The sequence below is a fragment of the Gadus morhua genome, chromosome 4, assembly GCF_902167405.1.
Source record: "Gadus morhua chromosome 4, gadMor3.0, whole genome shotgun sequence".
Lineage (NCBI taxonomy): Eukaryota > Metazoa > Chordata > Actinopteri > Gadiformes > Gadidae > Gadus > Gadus morhua.
In genome coordinates, this window is record NC_044051.1 from 35,998,217 (window position 1) to 36,023,834 (window position 25,618).

Genomic DNA, 25,618 nt, shown 5'->3' on the forward strand with positions numbered 1-25,618 from the left:
TCTCATTGACTGTATGCTTGGCAACTTTGCTGACTGTATCTTCCCCTGATCAAGCTCTACATTGAATCAAATATTTTGCTGTCAGAAGTGTCCTAGAAATAAGTTATTAAACACAGACATCAATTAATAAAAACAACAGAAAGCGAATCAAGAGAAGAAAGCGTTTAATCGTGATCAAAAGAAAAACTAAAAGCAGTCATTTAAACCAATACCAGACAGAGGTCTCAATCAAAGCGTCCCGTTACCTTGCGTCAAAGTGTGCTTTGAGCAAGTGCAAACGCAAACTGCTTGGGTCGCTGTAGCTGGCGTTGCACTCCAGACACACGCAGGGCTTATTGCCGGTGTGAGTCAACATGTGGTCCTTCAGGAAGCAACCTTGAGTGAAGCGCATCGGGCATTGGTCACACCTGTAGGGATATTCCTCGGAGTGACTCCTCATGTGGATAATCATCGTGCCTCTCTGACTGAAGAACTTCATGCAATGGTCACACTTGTAGGGCTTCTTAACGGGCTTCTTAACGGAGTGAGTCCTCAGGTGGATCTTCAGGTCGCATTTCCGTTGGAAGAGCTCCGTGCATTGGTCACACCTGTAGGTCTTCTCCCTAGAGTGAGTCCTCATGTGGATATTCAGGAGGCCTTTCCAACAGAAGCACTTCGTGCATTGGTCACACTTGTAGGGCTTCTCCCCAGAGTGAGTCATCATGTGGCGCTTCAGGGGGCCTTTCCGACAGAAGCACTTCGTGCATTGGTCACACTTGTAGGGCTTCTCCCCGGAGTGAGTCCTCATGTGGCGCTTCTCCCCGGAGTGAGTCTTCATGTGGATCTTCAGGTCGCCTGTCCGCTTGAAGCACTTCATGCATTGGTCACACTTGTAGGGCATCTCAAGGGAGTGAGTACTCATGTGGTGCTTCAGGAGGGCATTCAGAGTGAAGCACTTCGTGCATTGGTCACACTTGTAGGGCTTCTCACCGGAGTGAGTATTCATGTGGCTCATCAGGGGGCCTTTCTGAATGAAGCACTTCATGCATTGGTCACACTTGTAGGGCTTCTCACCGGAGTGAGTCCTCAGGTGGATCTTCAGGTCGCATTTCCGTCGGTAGCGCTTCGGGCATTGGTCACACCTGTAGGGCCTCTCCGCAGAGTGAAGCGACATGTGGAACTTCAGGAGACTGGCATGACTGAAGCACTTCGGGCATTGGTCACACCTGTAGGTCTTCTCGCCGGTGTGCGTCGACATGTGGAAATTCAGGGTGGAGCTATGACTGAAGCACTTCATGCATTGGTCACACTTGTAGGGCTTCTCGCCGGAGTGAGTTCTCATGTGGATCTTCAGGTAGCTTTTCTGACTGAAGCTCTTCGTGCATTGGTCACACTTGTGGGACTTCACCCCGGAGTGAGTCCTCATGTGGATATTCAGGGCGGAGCTATGACTGAAACGCTTTGGGCATTGGTCACACTTGTAGGGCTTCTCCTCAGAGTGAGGCATCATGTGGACGATCATATTGGCATTGTTGGGAATAACCTTTCCACACAAGACACCGGGCCGGTCCTTGCGGCCGCCCTGATGCCCAGTCAGCTCCTCAAGGCGGACGAGCCGCACGCTGCAGTTCAGGCTCTTGGCCACGCTGTGGCCTGTGGACAGCGAGCTCAAGGCCTCCAGTTCTGACGCGACAAAGAGGGTGTCATGGCCGTCCACCGCCAGTGGGCCCTCCCCTTGTCCGTAAACGCTCAGGATGCGCAGCTCCCCGCTGTGACTTGACATGTGGGAGGAGCCAGGGGCGTCCACACGCAGACTCTCCGACTGCGTGCTGCAGTCTCTGATGTCATTGCCGTCTTCTTCAGAGGGGAAAACCGAGAAAGAGAGAAAGTAATGTTTTTAATTAATCATTTCACAAAGGTATACAGTATGTACTTTGTACACACTTGTACTTCTATTTGTTGATCATGCATTTTCCTTGACGCCCTTTGGATGGTCAAGGATTAAAGGCTCGTGCTGAGAAGGCAGATTCGAGTACATTCTCAGTTGATCAAGGTTGTTTTCTTGCATAGATGCAATGTGTATTACTAACCTACGGCGGGCAAGCCTCCACCAATATCCTCTTCAACCTTGATTGAAATGGTGTCTGGGGTCTGCTGCTTTCCACATAAAGAAGGAAACACACACAAGACATATTCTCTCATTTTCACAGAATAGATGTCAATCCCCACTACCGACAGATTAGTCGTTTTTACACTGTCAAGCTGGTTCGGTCGCGGCTTGGCACGCCCTGCAATTTCAATGTCTCACCTGTGTATTATTTTTTTTTATTCAAGACCCTCGCATGCAAGAATGAGTTCACATCTGAGCGTAGGCTAAAACACAATTAACTATTTACAACTGCAAAAATCCCAACATATTCTTTATTTTGCTCACCAGCAGTTCCTCGCTACGACTGGACATGTGGGAGGAGCCAGGGGCGTCCACACCCAGAATCTTTGAGGTGGCGTTGCGCTGAGTGCTACGGTCTCCAAAGGCATCACAGTCTTCTGCAGAGGGAGAAAAAAAGGAAAACGTAATTGTTTTGATACATTATTTGCATAAAGGGAGGCATTGTGTATTTGTACACATGAAAGAAACTCTTTAAATGTATGCAACATTGACACAGAGGGTTTAAAATGTGTACTGCCGACAAAGATTCACAGTTTTGGAGAGGGACGTCTCCTCCTCCCTAGACTCAAAGCGCAAGTGGTTGGCCAGGTTAAGGACACTCAACGAACACCAGCGCAAAGTGATCTGATCACAACATGATATGCGAGGCAAGCACAATAATTCTATTTTGACACTAAAAAGCAACAACGTGTCCTTCCCTCTAAGCTGATCAGCTAACATTGCATGCATTATGAATTCATTGATGTTTGAGAATGATAAACCAGCTCATGCTGCACCCGTCTTGAAACCCTTCTGGGCTCTTGACTGATTCCATCTTTGAAATGCAACTCCCAAGTTTGACTCGTGTTTTAGCAGGGGGCTTGTCATGATGCTTTTCAAAGGAGGACAAGACTTTATAGCGCAGGCAGAATCGAGTACATTCTCAGTTGATCCAGGTCGTTTGCTTGCATAGATAAATAATAATAATACATTTTATTTAGAGGCCCCTTTCAAGACACCCAAGGTCACCTTACAGAGCATATAGTCATCATAAATCGTTTAAAAACAAGACATTGGGGAAAAAAATAATTAAATAAACATAGAAAATAAAATATCAATAAAACAAAAACAAGACAAAACAAAACAAACAAACAATTAAAACAGTGATCAGTTAGACGTTGTGTGCGAGTTTGAACAGGTGAGTTTTGAGTTGTGACTTGAAGGTTGCAATGTGTATTACCAACCTGCGGCGGGCAAGCCTCCACCAATATCCTCTTCAACTTTGATTGAAATGGTGTCTGGGGTCTGCTGCTTTCCACATAAAGAAGGAAACACACACAAGACATATTCTTTCATTTTCACAGAATAGCTGTCAATCCCCACCAACGACACATCAAGCATTTTTACACTGCCAAGCTGGTTCGGTCGCGGCTTGGCACGCCCTGCAATTTCAATGTCTTGTCTGTGTAAAACCAAGGGGGTATAATCCCCCTTCGTCTCAGAGCTGAATTGCTTGGTTCACAGTAGAAGGCGGGCCTTCACACGGAGAGTAGGACTCTTTACAATGAATTGCAATATAAATAAATATATTTATTGATTCAAGACCCTCGCATGCAAGAATGAGTTCACATCAGAGTGTAGGCTAAAACGCGATTAACTATTTACAAGTGCAAAAATGCCGAAATATTCTTTACTTTGCTAACCACTTTGCTGACGAAGCATTGTAAGGAAAGTTTGCCTGGTACTTTCGCTTAGATCGACAATCTTTCGTCTTCTTCAAATGCGACTGCATCACCTTCTCTCCCATGATGGTCAGCAGCTCGTGAATTTCACCTTCTCTACAGTTACAACTATTCATGTTGATATCGCTACATCGTCTCTGTTGTAGAGACAATGCAGCAACACCTCTACCCAAGCCTCGCCCCTAGAACTGGAAAGCTGTCTTATCGCATTTACATCAAAATGAAACCGCCAATATGTGTAGGGTCAGAGAGGGTTAAAAGGGGTGCGAAATAAAGCCCGTAAATTACCTCGGTCAGTGTAAACGCGCGGATCACACAGGTGAAAAGTTGGGCACAAGACGGGCATATTTGGCAGTGTAAAAACATTTACTGAATCATAAAGGTGTGGGCTTTCTATGGGTCTGTTTTAGAGTTGTAACAGAGGAAGCCTCTCTTTTGGATGTTGAATGATTTCCAACCTGCACACTCAGCTCCTCGTGGCAGACCAGCCGCTCGCCGCGCTCCAGGCTCTTGGCCACGCTGTGGTCCGCAGACAGCGAGTTCAGGGCCTCCACTTCTGACGCTGTGAAGAGGGTGTCATGGCCGTCCACCGCCAGAGGGCCCTCCCCTTTTCCGTAGACGCTCAGAATCTTCAGCTCCTCGCTGTGGCTGGACATGTGGGAGGAGCCAGGGGCGTCCACACCCAGAATCTCTGAGGTGGCGTTGAGATGAGTGCTACGGTCTCTAAAGGCATCGCAGTCTTTTGCAGAGGGAGAAAAAAAAGGAAAAATCTATTGTTATGATACATTATTTGCATAAAGGGAGGCATTGTGCATTTGTACACATGAGAGAAACTCTTTAAATGTATGCAACATTGACACAGAGGGTTTAAAATGTGTACTGTGTACTTTTAACAGGGCGCTGGTCATGATGCTTTTCCAAAGAGGACCAGGCTTTTTAGCGCAGGAAAAATCTAGCATCAGCCTAGAATCTATGCTGCCTAGAATCTACCAAATCAAAGAAAAAAAATACTCAATGAGTAATGTACATACCTTCACTTTTAAAATGGGGCTGAATAGACTTTAAGGATAGCTTTGTGCCTATAAATATGCGTTTCCAGGTTTTCTGTCTGGCAGGCAACATCCCTTGAGAGAAGCTGCTGAATGTAAGCAATTGATGAGCTGGCCTGCGTAGAGACAACAAAGAAAGATCAGTACTCAATTTTTTACCTTGTATGTATTCCAGGTGCAAGTTGTAAGAAGATATAAGAGAAGCATGTTTAGTGAATTACATTAGCCTAATACTTAAAATGAGTTCTATGAAATGATATTACATCCTTGATTTGTTTACATATTTTATAGTTCATCTCAACAACTCAATACCATGACATCAAGCTCTGCAGAAATCGGCTAATAACCCTTTGATTTGGATCAGGTTTGAAGGGGAAAACATGCCTATAATAGTGCGTTCCAGGTACACTTTTTTGCCCGTAAATAACCAGCTATAACTGGGAGTACAAGAGGGTAGAAGGGTGCGAAAACACGGGTTGCTAGGAACGCACCATATGTATTTAGGATGAGTTTAACAGGTCATAATGATCATAATGATCTCAGTAAAACGCTAGAACTACTGCAGTCCAGTGGCCGGTAAAATACAATCGTATTCGTTTGTTGTAAGGTGAGCAGACATTGTTAAACATTGCATTCCCTTGGTATCCAAGCAGTAGAGATCATTGTACCCCCTTTGTTGAATTGTGCCCATTCTCGTGTGATGCCCCTTGCTTGCTGAGGTGCACACTAGTTACAGTGCGTGTATTTATAGTTATGAATGGGCCATGTTTTAGTCCGCTGTCCTTTCTTTAATAGGTCCATGGTTTACACACATAACTGATGCTATCTACCGTTACATTAGCGATAGTAACTTGGCTGTTAGCTGTAACGCTAATGCTAAAGCAACATCATAATGCTAACAAGGTAACCATATACAGTAAAGCAACACAACGATATGGCGTTAGTTAACTTACTTTTTCGAGGTTTTGTAAATCCAAACACTGAGCCACGGTGTCTCTCAAGGAACGAACTATGTGTACACGTTCGTAACTCATTTTATCATGGGGGGTCGGGACAAATAATCTGGGCGGGCACAATAAGAGAAAGGGGAGGTAACCTTTCCCCGTAATTTATTTCTTTTTTATAGGACATGGTTACAAATAATTCAAACCAAAATAACGAGCATTAAAAAAATCCTAAGCAATAAATTATACAGTTCAAATGATACCGTTTTTTTTTTTATTATGATGATGATGTTGTTCAGCTCGTATGTTAAAATAAATCAAAGTATTTGAACAGATTAACGCAAAGAAGAAATGAAAAACAGAAATCCACTGCTCCAACTCAAAACACTTTGAGTTGGAGTTTTTTTTTTTTTTTTGATATAGTGGTACATTTTAAGCCTTTTGCATTGGTTCAAAGTTTCCCTCTGGCTTAGGAACTTTCTACACACACACACACACACACACACACACACAAAAATAATTAGTAAACAGAAAAAGAAGAGACCCGACACAAACCCAAACCCTGTACATGACCATACGACATGAGGAACGATTAACCATTGGTAGGTTTGTTATCCTACCAAGAGTATTAAAGAAACACTTGACACTAAACTGTGTCTTGTGTTTCAACTCATTGTGGTAATTTGGAGCTGATTGGACAATTCAGCCAATGAATCAAATATACCTCCCTCAGCAGCTTTCGTGCATTGCGCAACATAGCTACATGCAGATAGAAGTGACAGATAGTTATATTAGTTTTATTAACTAGCAGAGAGTTGTAAAGGCACTTTTTAGCCATTTCAGTGGAGCAATTGGAATCCTCATGCAATGTTATACTTAAAAGGAACAAGTAAATTACATATTAATTAAGTCTTTTGGTATGTAGCATATAAAAAATATATATACAACGGTCCCAAACTGCATTTGAAATAGACCTTGAGACTCCGGTAAAACACAATAGGACATTGATCATGATATGCCTCAATATCAGAATAAAAACCATGGGTCAAATAGCAATGACTAGTGGAATGAAAGTGAAAGCAGTGTAAGCTTGTCCAGGCCCTGCAAGTCAGGATGAAGGCTATAAAACAGAATACATTTTTAGCTAGTGGGCATCCCAGAAACCAATTCTATATTTTCTTGGGGAGGACCCCCGTCCATTACTGCACCCCACCCACGAATTGGATCACCAGCCGCCGCTGCAAACAGGGAGTGAAGGGTGACCAATGCTAGGAATCTTCTGACTTTGTCCCGTTAGAATAATGCTGCATTCTAGAGGAAGGACTGGCATAAACTGAGCATCACTGAGAACTTGACATTTACAGGTTTACAGAGTTTGAACTTCTGCCTGTATGCTGGAATCAGGTGGACCATGACGTGGTAAGAGTGTCCCAGTGCAGCGCGGGGGACGGCGGGATGGGCCTTCTTTAAAGTTGTGTAACAGGGATCCAGCGTGTTCTCCTCCTCTCTGGTTGGGCACTTAATGAGCTGGCGGTATTTGGGAAGTTCATGGCTGAGATTTCCTCTGTTAAAGTCACCGACGACAATAACAAAGGAGTCCGGGTTAGTTCGCTCCACGTCCAGTATCCAGTCGGCCAGCTTAGTTTCCTTTGTTAAGTTATTGAATGTCACAACTGTTTCAACAAATAAATGTCAACTGATTGACTGTTAGAATACATATTTGAATATCTAAGGTTTTGTATACTAGGTTATAACTGCTGCCATGTTGTTGGATGAAGGGTGTTTCTTCTTTGGTTTAACTCCCGTTACGACACGGGGAGTCTGGAAGTTGAGCTGTAACGTGGCTTGAAGACCTGGATTGTCCTTGGTCCACTTGATCAGATCGTGGTCTCTATGTATCTAAATTTATGTAAACAGTATGTATAGATAATCTCTCCATCGATATCTTTTTCTCTTCATTTATTTTGATCAACCGTTCTGCTAAGAGTCTTCTGCGGACTCGTACTCAAACAAATTTAGTCTGGGAGATAAGCCTCATATAACTACCAGTGTTGACTCAATATCAAATCACAAACCATAATAGCACTTATAACCTGGACACAAAGAGAGGGGGTTGCTTTTATAAAGACTGTGGTGAAAATACCAGCCTCAGCTGATGGAGGATCCCTCTTCTGGGCTCTGTCTCTGGGTTTTAGTGGAGGGTTTCCTTGTCCTAAAGAGGGCTTCGGGCTCCCCCCTCTTTCTGCCTGCCTGCCTGCCTACCTGCCAGTCTGTCTATCTGTCTGTCTGGCTGTCTGTCTGTCTGTCCATACATCTAACATGGAAATATCGTAGATATTTTATTCTGGAGCCTCAGATTGAGTATTTTTTCAAGTTGTGCAATGTATCAAACACTGTGTGTGTGTGCGTGTGTGTGCGTGCGTGCGTGCGTGCGTGCGTGCGTGCGTGCGTGCGTGCGTGCGTGCGTGCGTGCGTGCGTGCGTGTGTGTGTGTGTGTGTGTGTCTGTGTGTGTCTGTGTGTGTCTGTGTGCGTGTGTGTGGACTAGTATTCCGCTCTTACGTCCCCCCCCTAGAGTGGACCCACTCCTGATGAGTGGGTCTCCATTTCTCATCAGGCAGAAATGTTGCAGGGATAGCCAGATAACCAAGGACCTTAACAGCTTCATTGATACCAGGTGTCATTGTGCACAGTTAATGAAACGTCCCCAAAGGAAAGTAAGGTCCCCAAAGGTAACGTTGATTCGTTTGTGTATTTGTGTACAGCTGAAGACCCCAAAAGTGACATTAAAATTATTTGTCCCATATCTACAGGTAAAAAATATTATTCAACAAAAGTTGTTTTAGTATTTAGTAAACTAAATTCTCAACAGATTTTTATAATCTGTGGACTCCAAGTAATTTTTTTCACTTGCCTGTATCTCTCTAAAAAAATATTCAGAAGGTGTCCTTGAAGGTTGGGTGTTGGAACACGCGACCGCAAAAATGACGTAGACGACGAGTGAGTGTGTGTGTGTGTGTGTGTGTGTGTGTGTGTGTGTGTGTGTGTGTGTGTGTGTGTGTGTGTGTGTGTGTGTGTGTGTGTGTGTGTGTGTGTGTGTGTGTGTGTGTGTGTGTGTGTGTGTGTGTGTGTGTGTGTGTTTAAGAGAATAGCGAGCCGGTGTGTGATTAAAAGTAGCTAAATTGAGTGGGGAAAACACAATGAGACCACCTGAAAACGAAGCCGGTATGAAACTAAAACTGTGATTCTGAATAAAGTTTAAAGGATATCGAGGCGGTGGACCGCACCCTCCACGTTCCTGGCGACCTTGTGCTGGGACACCAGAGGTTGATGGCCCGGGCGCCCAGCTCTATGAGTTGAACAGCAGGACACTCTCGATGTGGTATGTTTGATGCTTTGGACAGTGTTACGGTGACACGCTTGAATTACACGCTCTCAATGGTGTACATGGAACTAAAATACTATGTCGCAATCCGTTCTCGGGTTCACCAGGACGCAGCGAGAGGAGGGGACTGTGTTGGCTGTATCGCACAACTCCGCCACTAGGGGGCAATGTCTCAACAGAAAGAATACCCAACCCATAAGTTATTACTACAATTATTAGAATAGAGATATTAATAAGAAATTAAAAATATAGAACGCTTCACGAGTTTGCGTGTCATCTCTGCGCGAGGGCCATGCTAATCTTCTCTGTATCGTTCCAATTTTAGTGTATGTGAAACCCGAGGTAACACATTTGCTGCATGATCCTGGGTTATATTTATACCTCTACTCAACCATGAATTTCTCTCTAAGGGTTCGTTTTAATAAAAAAACACTGCAATACAATAAATTACATAGCAATAATAGATCAATACACCGGTCCAGTTATGGTGTCATTGGGATATCATGTAGGCCTATATTTTTTTAACTATTCTGTAACACCATCGCTAGGACTTCTGGGTAGCGCCGGGCTTCGTCTCTCCGGCGTTGGAATGGTGGAGCCCATAGATATATACATCTATGGTAACCAGTGAGTTCACAGAAGATCTGTTCACACAGACGCTGCGGCAAAGAGCACTCGTACCCTCGTGTTGATGGAAGAGTTTGCATCGCGTCCGCTTTGATTGATTTAGTCTAGCCCTGAATACAATTCAGAACACTGTGTTGCCCTACACAAATGCATACAGTAGCCTACTGCGATCTACATCTACACGTAATACAATTAAATATATAAATATAAACATAAAATACAGTATCAGACACCTAGCGGTATATTTTTGATCGTTCAATGTCTTTACATTTAAAAGTGTGACATTCAAAAAGCTACCGCTAGGTGTCAGGTGGCAGCCCTTCTCAACATAACATTACTTCGTCATGACTCCGCCGTGCGGTCTTTGTGATCGGTTAAAAAGAATCACATCGATGCGCCCATAGACGGATGCGCCTGCTTGCTGCTGCTCCTCATGTCCTTCTTTGTTGTTAAACATAAAGTTTACCGCCAACTAATAGCCTGGCAAGTTTATGTGCTTGTTTTAAATTGTTTGGGCGTTTTCTTAAAGACAGAAATATTTTACATAAACACCGTTGTTTAGGACAGGATTCTTGGTATAAAATATTTTCAGAAATATATATTTACGTGTGGAAGAGCTCTTAACTGAAGACGAGTTTATGAACTACAAAATACATTTCCTGCAGAAAATGCGGTGAGGGTTGAAAAGTGAGGTTGAAAATATCTTTTAATAAAGCCACATAGATTAAGACAAAAATAAACATTAAATGGCTTAAATCAAGTGAAGGGATTTGAACAAAAGTCTAAATGGAGTAAACAATGTAAACATGCTCACCATTTAAGAGAAAGTAAATGGTTGGCAACAATTAAAGAGACAGCTGAATGAAAAGCGCAAAGCATTGCTGAAAATGCAGAAATGTAAAAGGTCAAATGTATTGCCCTGAACTGCAACGACAGGCCAGCCATGGCTGGCCTGTCGTCGCAGCCAGCCAGCCGATACCAGCCAGGCGTCGCAGCCCGTCATTAAGTCGTATCATTATCATACCATCGTACTAAATTATACAAAATGTTAAAATGAAAGAGGCCGATTGCGTAAATAATTGACTAAAATAGCAAAATATATAGGCCTACCTAACCGTGGAGAGATTCAAACAACCGCCTTCTTGATCAGAGTGTATACCGCTTGTACCACTGCGGCATTAACTTCGTATTGTTGCACTTATATTAAACTATTTCACTCTAACGAAGAAATTGTACATAACATACCTTATTAGGCTTAATGACATTTAACAAAACAAATAGGCTATATATATTATCTAAAATACATTATTTGAATCCGCCCCAAATTACAACTAATATATTTTATTGATAGGCCTACTGATAGACCAACGATTTCATCATTTTAAAATGTAGGCCTACTTCAATATAAAAATATAAAAATAATATTTGCAATAAAGAGCGGTAGGAAGCTTTCGCCAGTGAGCATGGCTTTCTGGTACTTCAATTGTCGCAAAAAAAAACTGTTAATAACATGCAAATTAACCGATAAACGACCGCCCATAGATTTTGAGCGACCAAGCCAGCCAGCGACCACAGCGACTGAAAGCTATGGAAAGCCAAGAAGGCCACAATCCGGACCTAGAATGGCGCGGTAAAAGTGCAAAACCGCACGGATTCCGTACGGTTTGGCAAGTATTCCGTACGGAATCCGTACGGTTTCCGTACGGTTTTGAATGACTAATAGCCGCGGCTATTAGTCATTCACTCCGGCTATTAGTCATTCACTCCGGCTATTAGTTATTCACTCCGGCTATTAGGTATGCAGAACGAGCCCCTCCCTCTTCTTTGCTTGACCACTAAGTTTGAAGGCTGTCTAAATAATCAGAGCTGCAGTGCCTCGATGTTTCGCTGTAACATAACGCTGTGTTGTCTTTACTAGTTTCACTACAATGTAATGACACCAATTAGCTAGTGGAAAATACATTTGTGTCTGTACAGTGATATATTTGTATATGTTAGGCTATATATTGAGATGGCAGTGTGCGAAATACCCGACAATATTCGGGGATGTCCTCATCCCCAGATTGTTCTCGATATGCAGTAGCAGCTAGGCCATAACATTACATAACATGAACATGAACTGAATAAATGCCAGGTAGGCTATATAGCATCGGAGACGGGCACACAATCAGTGCATTTGCAAATGAGAGCCTGCAGTATGACCGATCTTGTGACATGTGGTCGGAAAGAGTCGTGTGTGTGTGTGAGTGTGAGTGTGAGTGTGAGTGTGTGTGTGTGTGTGTGTGTAGAGCAAGTTGTTGAAGGAAGTGTTTCTATTTGACGTTACAATATTTCATGGATGCAAGCAAGCCAAGACAATCAATCTATATCTATAGCTACATGACAACACACACACACACACACACACACACACACACACACACACACACACACACACACACACACACACACACACACACACACACACACACACACACAGAAACAGAGACCCGACACAAACCCAACCCCTGTACATGACCACAGGACAAAAGGAACGATTAATCATGGTAGGTTTGTTATCCTACCAAGTGTATTAAAGAAACACTCGACACTACACTGTGTCTTGTGTTTCAACTCATTGTAATAATTTGGAGCTGATTGGACAATTCAGCCAATGAATCAAATAGAGTACCTCCCTCAGCAGCATTCGTGCATTGCGCAACATGACTACATGCAGTGAGAAGTGATAGATAGTTAGCAGAGTCGTAAAAGCACTTTCTACCCGATTCAGTGGAGGAATTGGACTCCTCATGAAATGTTATACTTAAAAGGAACAAGTAAATTACATATTAATTAAGTCTTTCGGCATGTAGTATTTAAAAAAGAAAATGATAAAACGGTCCCAAAGTGCATTTGAAATAGACCTTGAGACTCGGGTAAAACACTATAGGACATTGATCATGATATGCCTCAATATCAGAATAACAACCATGGGTCAAATAGCAATGGCTAGTGGAATGAAAGTGAAAGCAGTGTAAGCTTGTACAGGCCCTGCAAGTCAGGATGTAGGCTATGAATCAGAATACATTTTTAGCTAGTGGGCATCCCAGAAACCAATTCTATATTTTCTTGGGGAGGACCCCCGTCTATTACTGCACCCCACCGACGAATAGGATCACCAGCCGCCGCTGCAAACAGGGAGTGAAGGGTGAACAATGCTAGGAATCTTCTGACTTTGTCCCGTTGGAATAATGCTGCATTCTAGAGGAAGGACCGGCCTAAACTGAGCATCACTGAGATCTAGACATTTAACCAGGGACCTTTTAAAATGGATCATCTTCAACCATTATCGCCTATTATGATACAATCCATCCAAGGTAGTTAGCATTAAGCGCACAGAATGGAAAGGTAAGTGGAATGAACACAATCATGTATAATGTGGGGTTAAATCGCAGTCTATTTCACAAGTGAACTTTGCAGGCTTTTTGTAATAGGCTAACAAAGATAAGGGTAATGAGTGTCATGGCAATATCAAGCAGACTTTAATATAAAAATTATATGAACCCTGAATAATTAGTCAATTTCAATGAATTTCTATCCATTCTCCATAGACCTAGAGATACCTCCCGCCCTCTCTAATTGAAAGGTGTTGACATAGTTTTGCATTTGCAACTGTGGGGACCAAGTTTGATACTAAGAGCAATCCAGACTTCTTTGTTGTGTAGATTCCTTTAACTGTCTTGCAGCCATGTCCACTCCACCCATATTGTGAATTGCAATTTAACTTGGTCCCTCCTCTGGCCAATCCTAAACTCCACGAAGGCCCCTCCCCCTGACCTTTGTTTCCTTTGTATTTACCCACGATGTGAACGTTTCCTATAAGAATCATGTACACCCATCGTCTCATTGACTGTATGCTTGGCAACTTTGCTGACTGTATCTTCCCCTGATCAAGCTCTACATTGAATCAAATATTTTGCTGTCAGAAGTGTCCTAGAAATAAGTTATTAAACACAGACATCAATTAATAAAAACAACAGAAAGCGAATCAAGAGAAGAAAGCGTTTAATCGTGATCAAAAGAAAAACTAAAAGCAGTCATTTAAACCAATACCAGACAGAGGTCTCAATCAAAGCGTCCCGTTACCTTGCGTCAAAGTGTGCTTTGAGCAAGTGCAAACGCAAACTGCTTGGGTCGCTGTAGCTGGCGTTGCACTCCAGACACACGCAGGGCTTATTGCCGGTGTGAGTCAACATGTGGTCCTTCAGGAAGCAACCTTGAGTGAAGCGCATCGGGCATTGGTCACACCTGTAGGGATATTCCTCGGAGTGACTCCTCATGTGGATAATCATCGTGCCTCTCTGACTGAAGAACTTCATGCAATGGTCACACTTGTAGGGCTTCTTAACGGGCTTCTTAACGGAGTGAGTCCTCAGGTGGATCTTCAGGTCGCATTTCCGTTGGAAGAGCTCCGTGCATTGGTCACACCTGTAGGTCTTCTCCCTAGAGTGAGTCCTCATGTGGATATTCAGGAGGCCTTTCCAACAGAAGCACTTCGTGCATTGGTCACACTTGTAGGGCTTCTCCCCAGAGTGAGTCATCATGTGGCGCTTCAGGGGGCCTTTCCGACAGAAGCACTTCGTGCATTGGTCACACTTGTAGGGCTTCTCCCCGGAGTGAGTCCTCATGTGGCGCTTCTCCCCGGAGTGAGTCTTCATGTGGATCTTCAGGTCGCCTGTCCGCTTGAAGCACTTCATGCATTGGTCACACTTGTAGGGCATCTCAAGGGAGTGAGTACTCATGTGGTGCTTCAGGAGGGCATTCAGAGTGAAGCACTTCGTGCATTGGTCACACTTGTAGGGCTTCTCACCGGAGTGAGTATTCATGTGGCTCATCAGGGGGCCTTTCTGAATGAAGCACTTCATGCATTGGTCACACTTGTAGGGCTTCTCACCGGAGTGAGTCCTCAGGTGGATCTTCAGGTCGCATTTCCGTCGGTAGCGCTTCGGGCATTGGTCACACCTGTAGGGCCTCTCCGCAGAGTGAAGCGACATGTGGAACTTCAGGAGACTGGCATGACTGAAGCACTTCGGGCATTGGTCACACCTGTAGGTCTTCTCGCCGGTGTGCGTCGACATGTGGAAATTCAGGGTGGAGCTATGACTGAAGCACTTCATGCATTGGTCACACTTGTAGGGCTTCTCGCCGGAGTGAGTTCTCATGTGGATCTTCAGGTAGCTTTTCTGACTGAAGCTCTTCGTGCATTGGTCACACTTGTGGGACTTCACCCCGGAGTGAGTCCTCATGTGGATATTCAGGGCGGAGCTATGACTGAAACGCTTTGGGCATTGGTCACACTTGTAGGGCTTCTCCTCAGAGTGAGGCATCATGTGGACGATCATATTGGCATTGTTGGGAATAACCTTTCCACACAAGACACCGGGCCGGTCCTTGCGGCCGCCCTGATGCCCAGTCAGCTCCTCAAGGCGGACGAGCCGCACGCTGCAGTTCAGGCTCTTGGCCACGCTGTGGCCTGTGGACAGCGAGCTCAAGGCCTCCAGTTCTGACGCGACAAAGAGGGTGTCATGGCCGTCCACCGCCAGTGGGCCCTCCCCTTGTCCGTAAACGCTCAGGATGCGCAGCTCCCCGCTGTGACTTGACATGTGGGAGGAGCCAGGGGCGTCCACACGCAGACTCTCCGACTGCGTGCTGCAGTCTCTGATGTCATTGCCGTCTTCTTCAGAGGGGAAAACCGAGAAAGAGAGAAAGTAATGTTTTTAATTAATCATTTCACAAAGGTATACAGTATGTACTTTGTACACACTTGTACTTCTATTTGTTGATCATGCATTTTCCTTGACGCCCTTTGGATGGTCAAGGATTAAAGGCTCGTGCTGAGAAGGCAGATTCGAGTACATTCTCAGTTGATCAAGGTTGTTTTCTTGCATAGATGCAATGTGTATTACTAACCTACGGCGGGCAAGCCTCCACCAATATCCTCTTCAACCTTGATTGAAATGGTGTCTGGGGTCTGCTGCTTTCCACATAAAGAAGGAAACACACACAAGACATATTCTCTCATTTTCACAGAATAGATGTCAATCCCCACTACCGACAGATTAGTCGTTTTTACACTGTCAAGCTGGTTCGGTCGCGGCTTGGCACGCCCTGCAATTTCAATGTCTCACCTGTGTATTATTTTTTTTTATTCAAGACCCTCGCATGCAAGAATGAGTTCACATCTGAGCGTAGGCTAAAACACAATTAACTATTTACAACTGCAAAAATCCCAACATATTCTTTATTTTGCTCACCAGCAGTTCCTCGCTACGACTGGACATGTGGGAGGAGCCAGGGGCGTCCACACCCAGAATCTTTGAGGTGGCGTTGCGCTGAGTGCTACGGTCTCCAAAGGCATCACAGTCTTCTGCAGAGGGAGAAAAAAAGGAAAACGTAATTGTTTTGATACATTATTTGCATAAAGGGAGGCATTGTGTATTTGTACACATGAAAGAAACTCTTTAAATGTATGCAACATTGACACAGAGGGTTTAAAATGTGTACTGCCGACAAAGATTCACAGTTTTGGAGAGGGACGTCTCCTCCTCCCTAGACTCAAAGCGCAAGTGGTTGGCCAGGTTAAGGACACTCAACGAACACCAGCGCAAAGTGATCTGATCACAACATGATATGCGAGGCAAGCACAATAATTCTATTTTGACACTAAAAAGCAACAACGTGTCCTTCCCTCTAAGCTGATCAGCAAACATTGCATGCATTATGAATTCATTGATGTTTGAGAATGATAAACCAGCTCATGCTGCACCCGTCTTGAAACCCTTCTGGGCTCTTGACTGATTCCATCTTTGAAATGCAACTCCCAAGTTTGACTCGTGTTTTAGCAGGGGGCTTGTCATGATGCTTTTCAAAGGAGGACAAGACTTTATAGCGCAGGCAGAATCGAGTACATTCTCAGTTGATCCAGGTCGTTTGCTTGCATAGATAAATAATAATAATACATTTTATTTAGAGGCCCCTTTCAAGACACCCAAGGTCACCTTACAGAGCATATAGTCATCATAAATCGTTTAAAAACAAGACATTGGGGAAAAAAATAATTAAATAAACATAGAAAATAAAATATCAATAAAACAAAAACAAGACAAAACAAAACAAACAAACAATTAAAACAGTGATCAGTTAGACGTTGTGTGCGAGTTTGAACAGGTGAGTTTTGAGTTGTGACTTGAAGGTTGCAATGTGTATTACCAACCTGCGGCGGGCAAGCCTCCACCAATATCCTCTTCAACTTTGATTGAAATGGTGTCTGGGGTCTGCTGCTTTCCACATAAAGAAGGAAACACACACAAGACATATTCTTTCATTTTCACAGAATAGCTGTCAATCCCCACCAACGACACATCAAGCATTTTTACACTGCCAAGCTGGTTCGGTCGCGGCTTGGCACGCCCTGCAATTTCAATGTCTTGTCTGTGTAAAACCAAGGGGGTATAATCCCCCTTCGTCTCAGAGCTGAATTGCTTGGTTCACAGTAGAAGGCGGGCCTTCACACGGAGAGTAGGACTCTTTACAATGAATTGCAATATAAATAAATATATTTATTGATTCAAGACCCTCGCATGCAAGAATGAGTTCACATCAGAGTGTAGGCTAAAACGCGATTAACTATTTACAAGTGCAAAAATGCCGAAATATTCTTTACTTTGCTAACCACTTTGCTGACGAAGCATTGTAAGGAAAGTTTGCCTGGTACTTTCGCTTAGATCGACAATCTTTCGTCTTCTTCAAATGCGACTGCATCACCTTCTCTCCCATGATGGTCAGCAGCTCGTGAATTTCACCTTCTCTACAGTTACAACTATTCATGTTGATATCGCTGCATCGTCTCTGTTGTAGAGACAATGCAGCAACACCTCTACCCAAGCCTCGCCCCTAGAACTGGAAAGCTGTCTTATCGCATTTACATCAAAATGAAACCGCCAATATGTGTAGGGTCAGAGAGGGTTAAAAGGGGTGCGAAATAAAGCCCGTAAATTACCTCGGTCAGTGTAAACGCGCGGATCACACAGGTGAAAAGTTGGGCACAAGACGGGCATATTTGGCAGTGTAAAAACATTTACTGAATCATAAAGGTGTGGGCTTTCTATGGGTCTGTTTTAGAGTTGTAACAGAGGAAGCCTCTCTTTTGGATGTTGAATGATTTCCAACCTGCACACTCAGCTCCTCGTGGCAGACCAGCCGCTCGCCGCGCTCCAGGCTCTTGGCCACGCTGTGGTCCGCAGACAGCGAGTTCAGGGCCTCCACTTCTGACGCTGTGAAGAGGGTGTCATGGCCGTCCACCGCCAGAGGGCCCTCCCCTTTTCCGTAGACGCTCAGAATCTTCAGCTCCTCGCTGTGGCTGGACATGTGGGAGGAGCCAGGGGCGTCCACACCCAGAATCTCTGAGGTGGCGTTGAGATGAGTGCTACGGTCTCTAAAGGCATCGCAGTCTTTTGCAGAGGGAGAAAAAAAAGGAAAAATCTATTGTAATGATACATTATTTGCATAAAGGGAGGCATTGTGCATTTGTACACATGAGAGAAACTCTTTAAATGTATGCAACATTGACACAGAGGGTTTAAAATGTGTACTGTGTACTTTTAACAGGGCGCTGGTCATGATACTTTTCCAAAGAGGACCAGGCTTTTTAGCGCAGGAAAAATCTAGCATCAGCCTAGAATCTATGCTGCCTAGAATCTACCAAATCAAAGAAAAAAAATACTCAATGAGTAATGTACATACCTTCACTTTTAAAATGGGGCTGAATAGACTTTAAGGATAGCTTTGTGCCTACAAATATGCGTTTCCAGGTTTTCTGTCTGGCATGCAACATCCCTTGAGAGAAGCTGCTGAATGTAAGCAATTGATGAGCTGGCCTGCGTAGAGACAACAAAGAAAGATCAGTACTCAATTTTTTACCTTGTATGTATTCCAGGTGCAAGTTGTAAGAAGATATAAGAGAAGCATGTTTAGTGAATTACATTAGCCTAATACTTAAAATGAGTTCTATGAAATGATATCACATCCTTGATTTGTTTACATATTTTATAGTTCATCTCAACAACTCAATACCATGACATCAAGCTCTGCAGAAATCGGCTAATAACCCTTTGATTTGGATCAGGTTTGAAGGGGAAAACATGCCAATAATAGTGCGTTCCAGGTACACTTTTTTGCCCGTAAATAACCAGCTATAACTGGGAGTACAAGAGGGTAGAAGGGTGCGAAAACAGGGTTGCTAGGAACGCACCATATGTATTTAGGATGAGTTTAACAGGTCATAATGATCATAATGATCTCAGTAAAACGCTAGAACTACTGCAGTCCAGTGGCCGGTAAAATACAATCGTATTCGTTTGTTGTAAGGTGAGCAGACATTGTTAAACATTGCATTCCCTTGGTATCCAAGCAGTAGAGATCATTGTACCCCCTTTGTTGAATTGTGCCCATTCTCGTGTGACGCCCCTTGCTTTCTGAGGTGCACACTCGAGTTACAGTGCGTGTATTTATAGTTATGAATGGGCGGCCATGTTTTAGTCCGCTGTCCTTTCTTTAATAGGTCCATGGTTTACACACATAACTGATGCTATCTACCGTTACATTAGCGATAGTAACTTGGCTGTTAGCTGTAACGCTAATGCTAAAGCAACATCATAATGCTAACAAGGTAACCATATACAGTAAAGCAACACAACGATATGGCGTTAGTTAAATCCAAACACTGAGCAACTGCGATGATTCGCTCGTTTGCAAGCCACGGTGTCTCTCAAGGAACGAACTATGTGTACACGTTCGTAACTCATTTTATCATGGGGGGTCGGGACAAATAATCTGGGCGGGCACAATAAGAGAAAGGGGAGGTAACCTTTCCCCGTAATTTATTTCTTTTTTATAGGACATGGTTAAAAATAATTCAAACCAAAATAACGAGCATTAAAAAAATCCTAAGCAATAAATTATACAGTTCAAATGATACAGTTTTTTTTTAATTATGATGATGATGTTGTTCAGCTCGTATGTTAAAATAAATCAAAGTATTTGAACAGATTAACGGAAACCATCAAACAAGAAATGAAAAACAGAAATCCACTGCTCCAACTCAAAACACTTCATAATTTTTTTCTGAAGGTTTTTTTTTGGTTTTGATATAGTGGTACATTTTAAGCCTTTTGCATTGGTTCAAAGTTTCCCTCTGGCTTAGGAACTTTCTACACACAGACACACACACACACACACACACACACACACACACACACACACACACACACACACACACACACACACACACACACACACACACACACACACACACACACACACAAATAATTAGTAAACAGAAAAAGAAGAGACCCGACACAAACCCAAACCCTGTACATGACCATACGACATAAGGAACGATTAACCATTGGTAGGTTTGTTATCCTACCAAGAGTATTAAAGAAACACTTGACACTAAACTGTGTCTTGTGTTTCAACTCATTGTAGTAATTTGGAGCTGATTGGACAATTCAGCCAATGAATCAAATATACCTCCCTCAGCAGCTTTCGTGCATTGCGCAACATAGCTACATAATAATAAAAAATAATAATACATTTAATTTAGAGGCGCCTTTCAAAACACCCAAGGTCACCTTACAGAGCATAAAGCATACATTTTTTTAAAAAACAAGACAATGTGGAAAAAATAAATAAATAAATAAATAAATAAACATAAGCAATAAGAAATAAATAAAACAAAAACAAGACAAAACAAAACAAAAAAAAAAAACAATCAAAACAGTGATCAGTTAGACGTTGTGTGCGAGTTTGAACAGGTGAGTTTTGAGTTGTGACTTGAAGGTTGTAATGGTGTCTGACTGTTTTATGTGTGGGGGGAGGGAGTTCCAGAGCCTGGGTGCTGAACAGCTGAATGACCGGGCACCCATTGAAGTGAGTCGTGATGTGGGGATACATAGTAGTCCAGCAGAGGTTGAGCGGAGGGAGCGGGAGGGAGTGTATTCTTGGAGTGTATTACATGCAGAGAGAAGTGACAGATAGTTATATTAGTTTTATTAACTAGCAGAGAGTTGTAAAGGCACTTTTTAGCCATTTCAGTGGAGGAATTGGCATCCTCATGCAATGTTATACTTAAAAGGAACAAGTAAATTACATATTAATTAAGTCTTTTGATATGTAGCATATAAAAAATATATATACAACGGTCCCAAACTGCATTTGAAATAGACCTTGAGACTCCGGTAAAACATAATAGGACATTGATCATGATATGCCTCAATATAAGAATAAAAACCATGGGTCAAATAGCAATGGCTAGTGGAATGAAAGTGAAAGCAGTGTAAGCTTGTCCAGGCCCTGCAAGTCAGGATGTAGGCTATGAATCAGAATACATTTTTAGCTAGTGGGCATCCCAGAAACCAATTCTATATTTTCTTGGGGAGGACCCCCGTCCATTACTGCACCCCACCCACGAATTGGATCACCAGCCGCCGCTGCAAACAGAGAGTGAAGGGTGACCAATGCTAGGAATCTTCTGACTTTGTCCCGTTAGAATAATGCTGCATTCTAGAGGAAGGACCGGCATAAACTGAGCATCACTGAGAACTTGACATTTAACCAGGGACCTTTTAAAATGGATCATCTTCAACCATTATCGCCTATTATGAGACAATCCATCCAAGGTAGTTAGCATTAAGTGCACAGAATGGAAAGGTAAGTTGAATGAACACAATCATGTATAATGTGGGGTTCAAAAGCAGTCTATTTCACAAGTGAACTTTGCAGGCTTTTTGTAATAGGCTAACAAAGATAACGATAATGAGTGTTGTGGCAATATCAAGCAGAACTTTAATATACAAATTATATGAACCCTGTTTGAATTATTAGTCAATTTCAATGAATTTCTATCCATTCTCCATGGACCTAGGGATACCTCCCGCCCTCTTTAATTGAAAGGTGTTTAGATAGTTTTGCATTTGAAACTGTGGGCACCAAGTTTGATACTGAGGCCAATCCACAGACTTCTTTGTTGTGTAGATTCCTTTAACTGTCTTGCAGCCATGTCCACTCCACCCATATTGTGAATTGCAATTTAACTTGGTCCCTCCTCTGGCCAATCCTAAACTCCACGAAGGCCCCTCCCCCTGACCTTTGTTTCCTTTGTATTTACCCACGATGTGAACGTTTCCTATAAGAATCATGTACACCCATCGTCTCATTGACTGTATGCTTGGTAACTTTGCTGCCTGTATCTTCCCCTGATCAAGCTCTACATTAAATCAAATATTTTGCTGTCAGAAGTGTCCTAGAAAAAAGCAAGTATCGAATAATAAGTAATGAAAAAGATAAGAGTAAATAAAAAATAAAATAAAAAATATAGTAAATAGAAAATATAAATAAATAAATAGAGATACACTATATACATATACATATGCATCGTAATAAGATAAGAAGATAAGAAAAGAAAACAGAAGAAAGGAAAAGAAAATACACGTACAATTGTGCATGATGGTGAAAGTAGTGCAAAACTTGTCATCGTTGGCAGATGACTGTGGGTGTTGATGGGGGTAGGGGGGGTAGTGTGCGTGTCAGTGTTGGTGGGGGTCCGGGGCCGTTGTTGATGAGGCCGGTTGCAGACGGGAAGAAACTGTTTTTGTGGCGGGAGGTTTTGGTCTTGACAGACCTCAACCTCTTACCAGAGGGCAGTGTTTTAAAGAGTGTATGTCCGGGGTTGGAGGGGTCCAACACGATCTTCCTTGCACGCTTCAGTGTCCCGGAGGCATGCAGATCCTGGAGGGACGGCAGGTTGCAGCCGATCACCTTTTCAGCATATCGGATGATACGCCGCGATACGGTCTGGGGGGGGGGGGGGGGGGGGGGTGAATGGGGGTTTGGGGGATGGTAACAGGACTGCATCGTCTTTCAAGTCTGCAGTAGAACTCGTTCAGGTCGTTGGCCAGGTGAGGGGTCGTCGATGGAGTGGGGGGGGCAGACGGTTTGTAGTTGACGAGCAGTCTCAGACCCTTCCAGACAGACACTGGGTCGTTATCTGCGAACTGCCGTTGGAGTCTCTTTGAACACGAGACTTTCGCGTCTCTCACTGCCTTGCTAAACCTGTATTTCGACTCCTTAAACTTGTCTTTGACTCCGCTCCGAAACGCCTTCTCCTTTGCCGACCTTAGCTGTCCGAGTTCTGCTGTGAACCAGGGTTTGTTGTTGTTGTTGTAGCTCACCCTGCTGCGAGACGGTACACAGCTGTCTTCACAGAAGCTGATACAAGATGTCACAGCATCAGTGTACTCATCAAGACTGTTGGTGGCAGGCCTGAAAATATCCCAGTCAGTGCAGTCCAAGCACGCCTTAAGATCCTTCACAGCCTCACTAGTCCACTAGTCCCTTAGACGTCCTCACAACAGGTTTACGGAGTTTGAACTTCTGCCTGTATGCTGGAATCAGGTGGACCATGACGTGGTCAGAGTGTCCCAGTGCAGCGCGGGGGACGGCGTGATAGGCCTTTCTTTAAAGTTGTGTGACAGTGATCCAGCGTGTTCTCCTCTCTGGTTGGGCACTTAATGAGCTGGCGGTATTTGGGAAGTTCATGGCTGAGATTTCCTCTGTTAAAGTCACCGACGACAATAACAAAGGAGTCCGGGTTAGTTCGCTCCACGTCCAGTATCTGGTCGGCCAGCTTAGTTATTTGTTTTTTTATTGAATGTCTCAATTGTTTCAGAAAATAAATGTCAACTGATTGACCGTTAGAATACATATTTGAATATCTAAGGTTTTGTATACTAGGTTATAACTGCTGCCATGTTGTTGGATGAAGGGGGTTTCTTCTTTGGTTTAACTCCCGTTACGACACGGGGAGTCTGGAAGTTGAGCTGTGACGTGGCTTGAAGACCTGGATGGTCCTTGGTCCACTTTATCAGATCGTGGTCTCTATGTATCTAAATGTATGTAAACAGTATGTATAGATAATCTCTCCATCGATATCTTTTTCTCTTCATATATTTTGATCAGCCGTTCTGCTAAGAGTCTTCTGCGGACTCGTAATCAAACACATTTAGTCTGGGAGATAAGCCTCATATAACTACCAGTGTTGACTCAATATCAAATCACAAACCATAATAGCACTTATAACCTGGACACCAAGAGAGAGGGTTGCTTTTATAAAGACTGTGGTGAAAATACCAGCCTCAGCTGATGGAGGATCCCTCTTCTGGGCTCTGTCTCTGGGTTTTAGTGGAGGGTTTCCTTGTCCTAAAGAGGGCTTCGGGCTCCCCCCTCTTTCTGCCTGCCTGCCTGCCTACCTGCCAGTCTGTCTATCTGTCTGTCTGTCTGTCTGTCTGTCTGTCCATACATCTAACATGGAAATATCGTAGATATTTTATTCTGGAGCCTCAGATTGAGTATTTTTTCAAGTTGTGCAATGTATCAAACACTGTGTGTGTGTGTGTGTGTGTGTGTGTGTGTGTGTGTGTGTGCGTGCGTGTGTGTGCGTGTGTGTGGACTAGTATTCCGCTCTTACGTCCCCCCCCAGAGTGGACCCACTCCTGATGAGTGGCTCTCCCATCAGTTGCAGGGATAGCCAGATAACAAGGACCATAACAGCTTCATTGATTCCAGGTGTCAGCATTGTGCACAGTTAATGAAACGTCCCCAAAGGAAAGTAAGGTCCCCAAAGGTAACGTTGATTCGTTTGTGTATTTGTGTACAGCTGAAGACCCCAAAAGTGACATTAAAATTATTTGTCCCCTATCTACAGGTAAAAAATATTATTCAACAAAAGTTGTTTTAGTATTTAGTAAACTAAATTCTCAACTGATTTTTATAATCTGTGGACTCCAAGTAATTTTTTTCACTTGCCTGTATCTCTCTAAAAAAATATTCAGAAGGTGTCCTTGAAGGTTGGGTGTTGGAACATGCGACCGCAAAAATGACGTAGACGAGTGTGTGTGTGTGTGTGTGTGTGTGTGTGTGTGTGTGTGTGTGTGTGTGTGTGTGTGTGTGTGTGTGTGTGTGTGTGTGTGTGTGTGTGTGTGTGTGTGTGTGTGTGTGTTTAAGAGAATAGCGAACCGGTGTGTGATTAAAAGTAGCTAAATGGAGTGGGGAAAACACAATGAGACCACCTGAAAACGAAGCCGGTATGAAACTAAAACTGTGATTCTGAATAAAGTTTAAAGGATATCGAGGCGGTGGACCTCACCCTCCACGTTCCTGGCGACCTTGTGCTGGGACACCAGAGGTTGATGGCCCGGGCGCCCAGCTCTATGAGTTGAACATCAGGACACTCTCGATGTGGTATGTTTGATGCTTTGGACAGTGTTACGGTGACACGCTTGAATTACACGCTCTCAATGGTGTACATGGAACTAAAATACTATGTCGCAATCCGTTCTCGGGTTCACCAGGACGCAGCGAGAGGAGGGGACTGTGTTGGCTGCATCGCACAACTCCGCCACTAGGGGGCAATGTCTCAACAGAAAGAATACCCAACCCATAAGTTATTACTACAATTATTAGAATAGAGATATTAATAAGAAATTAAAAATATAGAACGCTTCACGAGTTTGCGTGTCATCTCTGCGCGAGGGCCATGCTAATCTTCTCTGTATCGTTCCAATTTTAGTGTATGTGAAACCCGAGGTATCACATTTAATGCCTGATCCTGGGTTTTTTTTATACCTCTACTCAACCATGAATTTCTCTC

General features: G+C 43.5%; 1 protein-coding gene, 1 long non-coding RNA gene and 2 other non-coding genes across 4 annotated transcripts; all 4 read right to left on the reverse strand.

Annotated features, from left to right (window-relative positions):
• Positions 1-147: 147 nt before the first annotated feature.
• On the reverse strand, positions 148-15,686 carry LOC115541756 (zinc finger protein 208-like). Its single transcript, XM_030353600.1, has 3 exons — positions 13,999-15,686; positions 2,414-2,432; positions 148-1,849 (listed from the first exon to the last, which is right to left on the reverse strand). The coding sequence occupies exons 1-3, from the start codon at positions 15,513-15,515 to the stop codon at positions 242-244; spliced, it is 3,144 nt and encodes a 1,047-aa protein (XP_030209460.1). The 5' UTR covers positions 15,516-15,686; the 3' UTR covers positions 148-241.
• LOC115542416 (uncharacterized) lies at positions 4,402-5,979 on the reverse strand. The gene is made up of 3 exons (XR_003976528.1): positions 5,873-5,979; positions 4,902-5,035; positions 4,402-4,609 (listed from the first exon to the last, which is right to left on the reverse strand). It is a non-coding gene; the product is annotated as an uncharacterized LOC115542416 (long non-coding RNA).
• On the reverse strand, positions 9,489-9,595 carry LOC115543150 (U6 spliceosomal RNA). The gene has a single exon (XR_003976675.1). It is a non-coding gene; the product is annotated as a U6 spliceosomal RNA (small nuclear RNA).
• A 9,768-nt stretch (positions 15,687-25,454) lies between the features above and the next one.
• On the reverse strand, positions 25,455-25,561 carry LOC115543147 (U6 spliceosomal RNA). Its single transcript, XR_003976673.1, has one exon. It is a non-coding gene; the product is annotated as a U6 spliceosomal RNA (small nuclear RNA).
• Between the last annotated feature and the right edge of the window lie 57 nt (positions 25,562-25,618).

Bases quoted from the DNA above. Each gene is read 5' to 3' on its own strand.
- LOC115541756 (XM_030353600.1), bottom strand. From the start codon at position 15,515: ATGTCAAGTCACAGCGGGGAGCTGCGCATCCTGAGCGTTTACGGACAA.